The sequence below is a fragment of the Camellia sinensis genome, chromosome 13 (genome assembly GCF_055761805.1).
Source record: "Camellia sinensis isolate YWXY chromosome 13, ASM5576180v1, whole genome shotgun sequence".
NCBI classification, from domain to species: Eukaryota; Viridiplantae; Streptophyta; class Magnoliopsida; order Ericales; family Theaceae; genus Camellia; species Camellia sinensis.
This window is the reverse complement of record NC_138973.1, coordinates 28522596-28537819: the sequence shown is the minus strand read 5'-3', so window position 1 is coordinate 28537819 and position 15224 is coordinate 28522596. Positions and strand designations below refer to the sequence as shown.

General features: G+C 39.0%; 1 protein-coding gene across 1 annotated transcript; it reads left to right on the top strand.

The window, feature by feature from the left end:
• The first annotated feature begins 214 nt into the window (after positions 1 to 214).
• On the top strand, positions 215 to 834 carry LOC145805265 (uncharacterized). Its single transcript, XM_082900373.1, has 3 exons — positions 215 to 291; positions 367 to 612; positions 696 to 834. Exons 1-3 carry the CDS (start codon positions 215 to 217, stop codon positions 832 to 834), a joined length of 462 nt encoding a protein of 153 aa, XP_082756499.1.
• Positions 835 to 15224: the final 14390 nt, after the last annotated feature.

Sequence of the window (15224 nt, the reverse complement as noted above, 5' to 3'; positions counted from 1 at the left end):
AGGAGAGGTGAAGAGAATTGAGTCATAAGGCTTAGGGGGTTTAAATCTAAAAATTGTGTAATGAAGATACAATCTTGGAATGTTAGAGGCCTTGGAAGACCTGAGAAAAGGAGAAGGATCAAAAGAAGTTTGGCAGAAAGGAAAATTAGTTTAGTGATGATTCAAGAAACAAAGAGATCTACAATCACCACTGAACTAATAAAATCTATCTGGTATGAAGATCAATTTGAGTATATGGCAGTGGATGCGGAAGGCAGAGCTGGTGGACTTCTATGTGTACGGAATCCAAAGGTGTTTCAACTAAATGCTTGATGTGGCAACAAAAACTTCATTTTCATGTCAGGTACTATCTTTTTCTTCTTTTAGTTGTGTGGTGGTAAATGTGTATGGTCTTACGGATGTGGTCAAAAGGCAAGAAGTTTGGGCAAATTTTGCTCTGTTGAAGCATCATTTCTTGGGGCCATGGTGCATGGGGGGTGATTTCAACGAAATAAGGAACACTGATGAACGGATTGGGTGTTCTAGAAGAGACCGAGGAATAAGGGATTTTAATTCTATGGTAAAACAACTAGAGATGATTGACTTACCAATGCTGGGGAGGAAATTTACCTGGTGCAACTCACAAACAAGGAAGAAATGGAGTAGGATAGATAGATTTCTACTTAATCATGATGGCTTCAGAACTTTAATCTCAGGGTATGGGGACTACCTAGACTGTTATCTGATCATTGTCTTATAATATTGATGGAGGATGATCGTGATTGGGGCCCTAGACCATTTAGGTTTTTGAATGCTTGGGTTATCCACCCTAGCTTCGTATATTTAGTGGAGTAAACCTGGTCAGAAGCTCAGGCGGAAGGATGGGCTGGCTTTAGATGTCTCATGAAACTTAAAGCTTTGAAACAAAAATTAAAAGTATGGAACACTGCTGTGTTTGGAAAAGTTGAAACTACGCTTAAGGATGCTGATGAGGAAGCTCATGCAATTGAATTAATTGCAGAAGATAGACCACTACTGGGAAATGAACAAGCTAGAAGAAAGGAACTAATGGGTGAAATCTTGAGGTTGAACAAAATGCTGGAACGTATCTGGTTACAAAAGTCAAAAGTTAGTTGGGCCACACAAGGGGATAGGAATACCAGGTATTTTCACGTTATGGCGTGCAACAGAAACAGTAGGAATTCTTTGTGTTCTGTTATGGTGAATGGCTCATTGGTTGAGGAACCTTTGGAGGTTAGACTTAAGGTAAAAAAGCATTTCATGAACCACTTCTCTGAAACTTTGGCTGTCAGGCCTAAAGTGGTTGGTCAGTTCAAACATATTGGAGATAGTTCAGCAGTGGATTTGTTGGAAGCAGAGTTTATAGAGGAGGAAGTTAGTCATGTGATTAAGAGCTGTGAAGGTAACAAAGCACCTGGGCCTGATGGGTTTAATTTGGCCTTTTTTAAGAAATGATGGGGAATAGTTAAGTGTGAGATAATGCAATTCTTTAGTGAGTTCCATCAGAATGCCACTCTGGTTAGTGGTTTAAATAGTTCATTCATTGCTCTAATTCCCAAAGTTGATAGCCCATCAAGCTTGAATGAATATCGGCCCATTAGTCTTATCGGTTCTTTGTACAAAATTCTTGCTAAGGTCTTGGCAAATAGAATGAAGCATGTGATGCCAAGAATCATTAGTGAGTCTCAATCAGCATTTTTGGGGGTAGGAATATACTGGACGGGATCCTTATTGCAAATGAGGTAGTTGATGGGCGGAGAAAATCAAATAAGAAAGGTCTAGTGTTGAAACTAGACTTTGAAAAGGCTTATGATTCGGTCAATTGGGAATTCTTGTTTAATATGTGTGCCAATTTCGGATTTGGTGAAAAATGGGTGAGATGGATGAAAGCTTGTGTAGCTCCCACAAAAGTGTCAGTTTTGGTGAACGGTTCACCTACCGAGGAGTTTTGCCCACAAAGAGCCCTACGACAAGGGGACCCATTATCCCCCTTTCTCTTCAATATAGTACCTGAGGGGCTTAATATCTTGTTTGACAGAGCAAAAGAAATGGGTTTAATTGAAGGAGTTACCATAGACAATCATGGGGTAAAAGTAACACACCTACAATTTGCTGGTGATACAATTCTGTTTTGTGAAGCTCAGTGGGTGGAAGTGGTAACCGTCAAAAGAATACTTAGGTGTTTTGAACTTATATTAGGGCTGAAAATTAACTATCACAAGAGTGTGATTGCTGGGGTTGGTGTGGATGAAGAGCTGATACAAGGCTTTGCTTCTCAATTAAATTGGACATATCAAAACTTGCCTCTAAAGTACCTTGGGTTACCTCTAGGAGCCAACCCTGGGAGGAAAAGTACTTGGAAACTAGTCTTGGATAGATTTAAACAGAAATTACCCTCATGGAAGAGAAGGTTGCTCTCGTTTGCTGGGAGGCTAACTTTGATTAAATCTGTTTTGAGTAACTTGCCTATTTACTACATGTCCTTGTTCAAACTACCAGTGGGGGTGGCTAAAGAAATTGATAAAAATTCAAGCAAATTTCTTATGGGGGGTTCAGATTTGAGAAGAAAAGTTCACATGGTTAAATGGGAAGCCATTACCAAGAGTAAAAATTTAGGAGGCTTGGGAGTTAGAAGATCTGCAGATATGAATAAGTGTCTATTGATGAAATGGTGGTGGAGGTTTGGGGCAGAAAACCACACTTTGTGGAAGGATGTTATATGTTCGAAGTATAATATGGGGGGTGGAAAGTGGTTGCCACATATGGAAGGAAATATCAAAGTTTCAAAAATTTGGTCTGATATAATTAATGCAGTTAGATCTCAGCCTGAATTTTTAAATTTCTGTCTTGATAATGCAGTCATTCAGCTAGGAAATGGTAGGAGAGCTCAATTTTGGTTAGATAAATGGCCCGGGGAATTGTGTCTTAAGACTGACTTTCCTAGACTATTCTCTCTGTCCACCGATAAGTATGGATCAGTTTCTGAATTTTATGCCAGAAGAAGAGGGCTGCAGGATTGGAATCTAGAATTTAGGAGGCCTTTGTTAGCCTGGAAGGAGGAGGAGGTACGTATGTTATATATGTTAATCAGTATTGTACCAGCTATTTGGGTCTCAAGTCCAGATATTTAGAAATGGAAGGCTGATCCAACTGGGTTGTTCTCTGTTGCATCAGTGTACAAAAGATGTGAATTGTCCTTGGGGCCTGTTAGGAATATGGCAGTAGTAGTTTGGCATAACTGTGCTCCATCTAAAGTTAAATTCTTTGGGTGGTTGGCATGGCAAGGTAAGGTGAAAACATCAAGTTTCTTGCAAAGAATAGGGATCTTAGATGTGAATGCTAATGTGGGTTGTGTCTTCTGTCATGATGAGGTGGAAATAGTCCATCATATCTTGCTATTTTGCCATGTTGTTTGGCTGCTGTGGTCCCATATTATGAAATAGTGGGGTGTACAGTGGGTTATACCAAATTCAATGGAAAGATTGTTGGAATGGTGGTCACTTTGTAAGATGAAAAAGATTGAGAAGCAGCTGTGGAAGGTTGTACCTTTGGCTGTCCTTTGGTCCATATGGAAGCATATAAACGACTGTGTGTTTAATGGGTTACAGCCAAATGTTGAAGATCTCTGTGAGCTGGTCAAAGTAAGAATAGTTCTTTGGGTCAAATCTTCCCCAGTCAAATTGGAGTTCTCTGTCAATGATATAGTCCTTAACTTGCAGCAGGTCCAATATTGCATTCGTTATAGGAGTTGAGTCTTGACCTTGGAGTGTGTATCTACTGGAGTGTATATCAGGTTCAGTTCCTGCTGGAGTGTGTATTTGAGGTTCAAGTTCAGAGTCTGTCCTGCTAGACTGTGACGCTCAGTGGTGGACTGTTATGTGGGACTGCCTTGATAGTGCTTTGGTGTAGTGGTGTGCTATATAAGGTTGAAGGCATTTCCTGTGGTGTTTGGTGCAGGACAGAGGGTGTTTACTAGGTGTGTGCATATACTATGAGGTCCCTTGGATGAGCAGTAAGACTGGTGTTCATAGATTTGCTCTGCTGGTTCAGATTCAGGTTGCTGGTTCAGGTTCTAGTTTGTTGATTGGGCTGCCTTACAGATATGCTTGGACTGCTCAGCAGCAGAATAATTCAAGGCTCTCAGCTTTATTTTCTTCAGATTCAAGACCTATCCTGGATGTTGTACACTAGGTTTTATTTTGTTAGGCTACTGTTAATAGCTGATGGAAGTTCTGCTGGTGCCCCAAAGTAAATTTTGGAAGTCTGCTGTCAATTTTGTTCTGCTGTTTTGCCTCAATTTTGCATAGATGGTGGAGCTATTGGAAATTGGTAGGTATGCTGTTGTAGGAAGCTGGTCTGATAAGATTGTCTGTGAAGGTAAATCTGTCAATAAAGCTGAGCAGATTGGCATGTGACCCTGTTACTCTGGCTCTAACCTGTCACCAAAGCTGTTACTCTGGCACTAACCTGATTGGTATGTAGCAGATTGTTGGAGTACATTGATATGGTGGAGAAAAATAAAAGGATGGAATGTGCCTTGTTGCTTGGTGAGGTTAGCCAATTAGATGGAATGTGCCTTGTTCCTGCAGAGCTAAGTCACAAATCAGTAGATACGAGGGGTAGAAAGCTGAATCTGAATTTGGCTAGATGGTTCTGCATCAGGACCTGTTCTGCTGGATGACCTGTCCTGCTATGCTGTGGCTGGATGAATGGGACATGAATTGATGTCTGTTGCCTGCTGATGTCTTGTTAATTTTTCAGTGTCAACTGCTAGGTTTTGATAAGTTTATATAACCCTTTGCAGCTGCAAGAGGCTAGGACATCCTCATGGGCGTAAATTATGGATCTGGGGGATCTGGAATTCTTGATGAAACTGGACAACAACTGCTTCATGAATCTATTTATGTGCTTTGCTGAAATAGTAGCTTTATGATCTGTTCTGTTTTAGTTGGAATAATGCTCCAGCAGAGGGGTTTTGTGGATGAATGGTCTTCAAAGGGTGTGTTATGTTAGGTTGGGCTGCTGTGAATTTTTGCTTTTGGATGTATGATCTGTTTGTTTTGTTTTCGTTTTTTCTCTACATGTTGGTTACTCACTGTAGACATCCCATTTTTGACCGACCTTAAGACTCAGACGTCATCGATTGAGCGCTCGATGATGGTGCATGTTGTGCTCGTTTTGAGGTTTCGGAGTTTTGGATGAGAGCCTTGCCTCTGGGCCTCTGAACTCTCTTGTGCTTCGGCTCGGTTTGCGGACCAAGTCTTATTTTCCCTTCCCGGAGGGAGGGAGTGGTCTTGTAGACCATCTCTCTATGGTCGTAGACTACTTTTCGTGGTCGTAGGCCACTTTTCCCGTTTGGAGACTAGTTTCCGGTTTTTTGAGCCTTTGGACGCGCGCCTTGTCTCGGGACCGCTTAACATTCTCTGTTTGGCGTGGTTTTTGAACCACACCTTGTTGCCTCTACCTAGAGGAACACTGTGGTCTGGGAGACCATTTTTGTGGTTGCAAACCACTTTTGATGCTCGTCAGCTAGTTTTCGAGGCTTTTGGCTGTGTGTTTCGCCTCCCGATTTCTCGCCTTGCATCCGCTTTGGTTTGTCTTTGGTACAAACCTTTCTTTCCTTGTTTGGAAGGTGGTACAAGGGTGAGAGACTAGTATTTCTCCTGGCCGACCAGTTCTTCCTCTGCCAGCTAGTTTTCTTGTCAGATAACTGACTTTCTTGGTCTTTGGACCATCTTTTCTGGTCGACAACCACACCACCACCTTGCATTTAGTGTGTTGACCTCTCTCACCAATGGCCGACCAGTTTCTATTTTGGTTGGCCACCTAAAGTGGTCGGCCGACCACTTTTGCTAGTAGGCCGACCACTTCAAGTGGTCAGCTGCTTTTTGGCACCTTTTTGGAGATATTTTGGGACAACTTGCACAGCTGGAGAGCATTTGAGCCATCCTCCATACACGTGTATGGAGGGATTGGCTTGATGCTTAGCTTCTCCTAGAAGATTTGGCTTTCCTCTTCTATAAAAGGGAGGCTCCTCCTCCCTCCTCCTGGTTCAGAATTTTGTGCCTTAAGAGATATACTTACATAGTTGTATCTATCTTACTCTTCTTCTTCATTTTGTGCCTTAAAAGTGTCATTTGATCATACTTTTGTGCACAAACACACACTAAAACACCATACCTTTGTTTCTGAGGCTTCTTGAGGTTGTCTTTGGTGTTCTTGGGTTGGTTTAAGCTAAAAAAACCCGCTGGAGTTACAGTTATAAAGAGGGTCTTCAAGGGTGAGTTTCTAAGCCTTAAAACCCCCTTTCTTGCTTAAGCTTTTAGCCTATCTTGCATGCTGTTTTAAGCTTAACTTATAACTAATAAAAGTTCTGTTTTTGCATGCTTTTGATCTTTGTTTAAGATCACTTTGGTGTTTGGGGTTGTTTACCCCCTCTTAGGCCTTGTTTGGCCTTATTTTTGAGCCTTTTTTGTGAGCTTCGGGACCACCTTGTATTGGCCTTCTCACCACTGAAATCCAGAGGGATTTCAGTGGTGGGAATGGTGTTTTAAGGTCCTAAGAAGGGGAGGGCCATCCCCTTCCCTTGCATCTTCAATACATGCCTTAATAAGCCTCATGTTTGAGCATCTTTACTAAGTGTATGTTGGCCATATCTTAGCTTGTATTTGTGGTTATTTTTCTGTGGCATACCACTGTTTTTGCTTAGTTTGGTCACTCCATGCATGGTTAATACACTTGTAGTGTAAATTACACAATCTAGTCTTGTATGCCTCATGTTTGAGCATGTGTTTCTAGCTTGTTTTGGAGCCATCTCAGTAGGTTTTTGCTGTTATTTTAACATGCCTTAGATCTGTTTTGGGTTGGTTTGGTTGGCTCTTGCATGCCTTATACACTTGTAGTGTAAATCACACACACTAGCTTTGTATGCTTCATGAAGTAGCATCTCATTCTAGCCTATGTTGTGTCTATTTCAACATGTTTTTTGGGCTTGTTTTACCATGTCATACCTCTGTTTAGGTTTGGTTTGGTTAGCCTTTGCATTCTCCATGCACTTGTAGTGCAATCCTATGAAATATCCTAACATGCATCATGTTGTAACATGACATTTTAGCATGCTTTTGGCTTAAAGAAGATTTTGTTCATTTTTTATCATGTATAAGGTCTAATTTTGGTTGCTTTGGTCATACATGACTTGCTTTGTATAGCTATAGTTCAATCTAGCTTGTTAGCCTTATGTGTTGAACCCACTAGCATGCATTACTTGGCTTATTTCCGTGATTTGGCATCACTTATTATGTGATTTCAGTCCACGTTTCATGGCCATGCATTCACATTTTTCACTCATTCAATGCGTTGGAGGGTTTCCCCCTTTATGCCTTAACATGAACCATTGCGTATGCCTTCATGCCCTTGCTTGAGAGCCATCATTTCAATGTGTTTTGGGGGTTATTATGCCATGATATAACTCTGAATTTTGTTGGTTGAATCATCCCATGCTTGGTCCTAATAGGTGTAGTGTAATCCACCTTATTTGCCTTGCATTCACCATGCTTCATGCCCCTCATGCTAGCACATTTTGGCTTCCTTCCATACATGTTTTAGACTCATTTTAACATGTTTTAGGACTTTTTTGGGTCGCCTTAATCACATGCTTCATGTTTTGTATACTTGTAGTACAAATGCTCTTGCTTGCCTCAAGCTTTGAGCACCATTGCATGCTTCATTTGTGTTGTGTACATGATTTGACATCATCTAGCATGACATTTCAGAGTTTATAGCATGCTTATGTTCCCACTTCATTCATGCTTTGAATGTCTTTAAGTGTTGTGCATTATGGCCTTGTTATGGCTTAGCTTGTATGCTCGCATGCCTAGGTATTTGGGCCCTCATCTCAGCATGTTTTGGTCTTTATTTTGACCTACTTGAGCTCTATCCATGCTTAGTTCATGCGTTTGTGCCATGTATTGCATGCCTCCTTTGTGTTGCTCTTTGCTAGCTTCCATGCCTTAGGACCCTAGCATGCTTTACTTATGTTGTTTGAATGATTTGGCATCATTTCTTGCTTCATTTCAGTGCACTTAGTGTTGTTACACTTCCATGTTTTTCACTCTTTAAGCGCTCTTGAGAGTTGCACCTTAATGCCTCAATTGGTGAGCCAATTGGCACGCATATTTGTATGTGCTTTCGATGCCTTAATTTTAGCATTATGGCCACTAATTTGGGCATGACTGAGGTCTACCCCTATTGGTTTAAGTTCATTGATCATGGCATGTATATTGCATTGAGTATGCCATATTGTTTCATTGCATTAAATATGCCATCTTACATTGCATCGTGCATACCATGTAGTCCTTTGCATTGAGCATGTCAAGTTGTTCCTTTGCATTGAGTATGCATGTCCCTAGCATTAATAGGTTGCCCTTGTTGCATTGCATTGTGCATGCATGCATTGCATTGTGTTTAGAACCTTATGATTGCCTTGCATTGTGTATGCTAGGTTGCTAGTTGCATTGTGTATGCCATTTAGTTCTTAGCATTTAGCATTGTGTATGCTAGTTGTTACATGCTTTAGCATTGTGCATGCCATTAGCCTTGTTAGGCTGTTCATATTGAATTGCATGTTTGCATGCTTAAGTCATATCGCATACTTGCATGCTTGAGTCGCATTGTGTATGCCATGCTTGCTTGCATTGTGTTTAGAATAGGTGTTAGTCCAAACGCAGGAAACGAGGGACATTTCATACTTAAAGTGATGAAACATGCCTCGATTTTCGGTCGCCGACGCTCTTGATCATCCATGATAGAGTTTTAGGCTTTATGTGTTTACTTGTGCATTCATTTCATATTGAATTGTGCAACTTCGCCTCTCGGCCATCATGCATGAAAATGCACGATTGGTGGCCCGAGGGTCGAGAACCTACACTTCCTTGAGTTCATGACATGATAGGGAGGGTGGTTGTGCACACATATCTTGCAAATACATTGCCATGCCCTTTCTTGCTCTCTGTTGCAGCAAATTGCAGTTCAGCAGCAACAACTGGTCGGCTAGCCAGAAAAAGTAGCTGGCTGACCACTTTTCTTGATTTTCAACAACAACAAGTGGTCAGCAGGTGTTTGGAGAGACCAAAAGTGGTCGGCCACCCTCCCACAGGACTCCTAAGATGAAGTTTCAGCTTTCTGGAGCTTGGTGCAAGTTTCTGAGAACAAATAAAAACAGAGGCAAATCGGGGCATCGCATTGGATTTCCGAACGAGGCGACCGGACATGCATGCATTCCTCTACCTCTAAGGCTCCTGATTTACTGCTTTCCTTAGCTGCCATGCTTAGATAGCTAGGTTTTGCTTTGGTCTATACCTTTAATAGTTAATGCGTTAGCTATTTCAATTCGTTTTGTAATAATTAGTGAACTAGGATTAGTTAATTAATTTGTTGTGTAATAATTAGTTTAATTAGCTTAGATTAGCTAGTTAGCTCTTTATTCGGTCCCTCCCTCGAGATGGCGCAATATTGTAATAAGCGTGTGTATGTGTGATGCATGTCTTCTAACCTCCATTTATTTCTCCCTTTTACTTAACCGTTTACGATGGTTAGTTTTAGGGCACGTTTCATTTAGCATACCTTATGCTTGCATGTTTGCATCCATTCATTTGTATTGCATGCACCGGGCTCGGCGCATCATACTAACTGCATTGTATTTCAATACCTATTTGAATACATGTATCAAGTTGCATCTCACATGACATTCTTAGAATAGCCGAGCCTATCTTCATTGCATTTTTGCATGTGTTACATTAGTCATCTTAACATGAACTAGGATCATGCATGATTTCTAACTAGTTCTTTGTTTTGGTTTGGAGTACACTGTGAGTGTTTACGCTTTAGCATACTGCATGTATGTTAATGTTGCCATGAAAGCATGCTTGCCATGAGGCTAACTGCTTATTTGCTATAACTGCCTGAATGCCTGTGGGTGAAGGTTGGATTACCTGAATTGGGACAATTCATCGAAATCCGCATTTTAGCCTACTTGCAAGTAGCAAACTTCAAACTATTTTCCAAACAAACGGATATGCAATGCTTTGTTCCAAATTAGGTGATCTAGTCTATACTTGTGTGTCGTGCGCATCACATAGTAATTCTAGTTAATTAATCGGAATAAGAGCACATGTGTTTTCAAAAATAAGATATCATGCTTAGTATAGGTCGATCTTTGATCGGGCGAGCGGGGGTGCTCATTAAATGACCTTCCTCAATCGTACCTAAGTTCCCGAGCCGAGGCAACTTTGGTGATGACGGACACGTGGCCTTAGGCACGAGTCAGGGTTTCCTAAATTCCCCCAAAATAAAATATTTAGGTGGCGACTCTGTATCTAGCAAAGCAGTCCATGTTTGGCACTTCTTTACAAAAAATCAGTTTTCCAAAACGATTTGCCGGATTTGGACTCTTTGGTGATTTATCAATCTCACATCGCACATTGTGAGATCAGATTAAGAACTGTGATATTTGAGTCCAAACTGTAGAAAGCAAAGCCCGAAGGGGCGCGTCTACACTCACCAACTTGGAGCCTGGAGTTTGTGCTAGCAGATAATTTGGTGTGCATTTAGGTGCCAACCTAGTTGGGATCTGAATGTTTCACTTTGATGCTTTTTGCACTCTCCTTTTTATTGATGTATGTTATCATACTCTGTATGCTTTTCCATCAATAAAGCTTCCTTTTTTTGCTAATCAAAAAAAAAAAAAAAAAGATTCATGCAAATCTGAAGTTGATTGTTGTGATAATGATGTAGGACACGATTTTAAGAATTTTTAAATTTTTAGTTTTAATATTTTTGATATATTATTTTATTAGGATTCTTGTAATTTAGTATAAATAATTTAGAATTATTAGGTTTCTTAATTTTATTATTTTGGAATGAGATTTTGACTAGGATTTTAAATAGTTTAGAATTCTAGTTTCCTATTCTCTTAGGTTTTCTAATTTGTGTTGATTTAAATTTCTTAGTTTATTTTAGAATTACTTTTCCTACAAGTATTAGATTTAGTTTATTATAAATAGCTATGTAAGCTTCATGGCAAAGAGAACTTTTATTCATTCAATCAATAATATTAAGATATTTTCTCTTCCTTGTGGATTCAAGGTTCTATTTTTCTCGTAGATTCGAGAGCCCCTTTCGTCTACTAGAACGATATCTAGGCCTCGTGTATTCCACTGCGTTAAGTGGTATCAGAGCAAGGTTTCTCTTGGTTCGATGTCATTCATCGAAAGAGGAAGCACAAGCTCTATTGATGATGATCGTAGAGAAAGATCTAATAGGATTCGAGTCAAGGGAGTTGCCCAAGGCCAACCTGTTAGTCACAACGTTAATAGGAACCATGCTATAGGATTTGCCCAAGGCTAGCCTATTAACCATAACATCTTGAGACGATCTTCTCGTTATCAATACAATAGTGAGAACGATTCTAAAGATGAGTTATTCGAGGATTATGGTGAATATGAGTCAGTAAGACGACAACAAAAATTCAATGATGTGTTCAATAGCAAAATTGCATCAATCATGACTTTTCATATTATCAAGTACCACCAGAAATTCCCTATTTTAATGCCTCTTGTCATGCCGAGGATTTTATTTATTGGTTTCGCAAAGTTGACAAAATTCCTTGAGTGTATGGAAATCTTTTAAGAAAACAAGCCAAATATATTGCACATAAGTTACAATATGTTTCTACATGTGGAAACAATTGCAGTATGATCAAAGGCAACAATACAAACAACCCATTAGGACGTGTCATAAGATAAAGAAGTTGATGAGTTCTAGATTCCTTCAATCAAATCATAGGCAAATATTGTATCTACAATATCAAAGAAAGCTTGAATTGAAACAATTGTTCCAAGGTGATTCTGATTCACAGTATACTTCGCAACTCAATAATTATTATGCAATTGTGGATACATATTATTCGAGAAATATGACTATGGCTTTGCCAAGTTTGGGTCAATCAAGTCTTGTAGGTCAACAAATTTGTCACACTCTACCACGCATTGAAAAAGAAAAGATTTTGAGTACCTCAATGTTTCAAAATTTTGAAGGCCCAAACAGACATTCAATTGAAGTAGAAAATCAAGTTGATTTCAACAATAATGAGAACATTGAAATTGATGAAAAAGAGGTCACTGAAATTACTTTGATCAAGAAGTTTGAAGAAGACGATGAAGAGGTGAAACAAGAGAAAAACGTTGAAATTAGCCAAGAGCTTCTAATAATGGAACTATCATCTCATGATTATTATGATGGTTATGAGATCGCAAAAGGAGATCAAGTTGAACTCAATGAAAAAGAAGAAATAAAAGATGAGATAATAAAGTTGACATGTGCACCAAAGAAGTTGATTGAGGATGCAATTGATATTCCAAGATTGATAATTGAATGTCCAACTGATTCTAAGACAAAACAGAGTCCAAAAAGTATCCAACATCAACATAAAATACATTTCGTTGAGTTTCTTGGTGTAGAGCAATCTAATTTGATTTTCAATGCTTGTCTAATTGATCTTGTCTACCAGTTGAAGCATATAAAGAATAACTTTCAGAAAGTAGACTTCTCTGCATATAATGTTTGGAAGAGGGACAAACAACTGAAGTATTCCAAGTATCTTTTTATTTGGGGTGGAAGATAGCAGATCTCTAATATGAACTCGAGGGCGAGTTCTTTCAAAGAAGAGGAGCCTGATGTAGGACAAGATTTTAAGAATTTTTATATTTTTAGTTTTAATATTTTTGATATATTATTTTATTAGGATTCTTGTGATTTAGTATAAATAATTTAGAATTATTAGGTTTCTTAACTTTATTATTTTGGAATTAGATTTTGACTAGGATTTTAAATAGTTTAGAATTCTAGTTTCCTATTCTCTTAGGTTTTCTAATTTGTGTTGATTTAAATTTCTTAGTTTATTTTAGAATTACTTTTCCTACAAGTATTAGGTTTAGTTTATTATAAATAGCTATGTAAGCCTCATGGCAAAGAGAACTTTTATTCATTCAATCAATAATATTAAGATATTTTCTCTTCCTTGTGGATTCAAGGTTCTATTTTTCTCGTGGATTCGAGAGCCCTTTTTTTCTACTAGAACGATATCTAGTCCCCATGTATTCCACTGCGTCAGATAATTAGTTGAAGAATGAGAGCAATAGTAAAATGGGTTGTGTGGATCAAGTTGAAGATAAATTTGGATCAAAATCTTTAGTCATTATTAATTATTTTTAATTCTTTCTTTTAATCATCAATTTCAACTGGTAAAAACCACACAAAATAGGCCCATAAAATTGCTCAAAAGAAAGGTATATTTTTATTTTTTTCTTTTGATCATCAATTTCAACTGATAAAAACTACACAAAATAGGCCTATAGAATTACTCAAAAGAAAAAACATTACAAACAAGAGAAGACTAGAATGAGATTAATGGAAAAATCAAGTCAACCATAACTAATACTTAAAAAATAAAGGGGTCGTTACGTTATGTACAAATGTGTGATGTGTAAAAACCAACTTCTTCTTTGTACCTACTCTTTTCCCAGCAAGAAACAACACATCATACAAACTCCCACCACCACCAACACCTTTTACTTTTCCCTTATTTCCTTCTCCTAATTCAAATTCCTTCCCTTGACACAATTTGAAATGGTGGGGATGGAGTGGCCCCCCACATCTCCCATCTAACAATGTGTCTACCCTATTCAACCAACCAAACCCCAACAATACCAAGCTACTATCACCAAACACCTCCTAACAAATTTTCTTGATATATACACAATTACCAAACTCTAAACAAAGTATATGCCACAAGGGTGGAAACATATCCCCCCAAACAAATTGTTGCCTATGAGAAGGTATCTGGTGTTACGAAAACATCACGAACCCACATGATATTCTTTCAAAAATATGATTTAATCAATCCCAAATTGTATAGATTCCTTCTCATGGACCATCCAAACAAAGACATGTTTTTGTAACTATGTAAGAAGTGAAAACCGACATGAATCATCATGTACGACGAACAGAATCAGTGTGTTAACATATGTCACCAGTTATCAGCATATAGGGGAAGAAAAATTTATATATATATATATATATATATATGTATGTCAGTGTGTGTGTGTATGTGTGTGTGTGTGTGTGAGAGAGAGAGAGAGAGAGAGAGAGAGAGAGAGCATACTTACTGAGCTCGCGAGAGAGAGAGAGAGAGATCATAATACGCCTACGCCGTCGCCGCACCCCCGCTAGCCGTTGTCGCTCGTCGAGAGAGAGAGAGATTGTCGATGAACACTCGCCGTTGTCACCGTCGTTGTTGTGATCGTCGGTGAACTCGAACACCGCTAGTCGTCGCCGTCGTCGCTCGTCGAGAGAGAGAGAGAGAGAGAGAGAGAGAGAGTCGTCGCTTTGGGAACTCAAACTCGTCTCTATGATTGTGATACACGAACTCGATTTTGGGATTTGGGGGATTTTGGGGGTTTTAAGGGAGAATGGTGTTAGGGATTTGGGTGTTTTGAGGGAGAAAGGTGTAAGGGATTTTGGGGATTTTGATTAAGCGCCATTTCGGTTGAAGGAGGGAGATGAAAATTTTCAGTACTATTTGCGATGGTATAGAAAAACCGTCACAAATAATCAAATTCATTTATTAAAACGACGCTGTTTTAATAAGGATTTTTTTTTGCGACAGAGAATTCCCGTCACAAATGTCCACTATTTGCGATGGTAAATTTCACCCGTTTCAAAAAAAATATTTTTGCGACGGTACACAGTGCGTTGCGAATACTTCCGTATTTAAGAGACTTTTTGTTGTGTGCTTATTAGCGACGGGGAAACTACCGTCGTAGAAAACATTTATTTGAGACGGCTTCATATGCTGTCGCAAAAGATCACTTTTTGCGAAGGTATACATGCCGTTGCAAAAAGTTCCGTGTTTTATGCCCTCGTTTCTTGTAGTGGTTGCGTGTTGAAATGTTCTTGGCCATATATAAATAGATATGATTGGACTTTTGTGGCTTAGGGTGATCAACGATGGTGATGTTCACATCTCACCCTTCATGTGAAACAGTGTTACATTTCTCCCCCTCACCTTTAATCTTCTAATTTCATATCATTAGGGATAAAATTGAAGAAATAAAATTAAAGTGATGAATCATTATTCATACAGCAATGCACTACAACAAAATGCACCT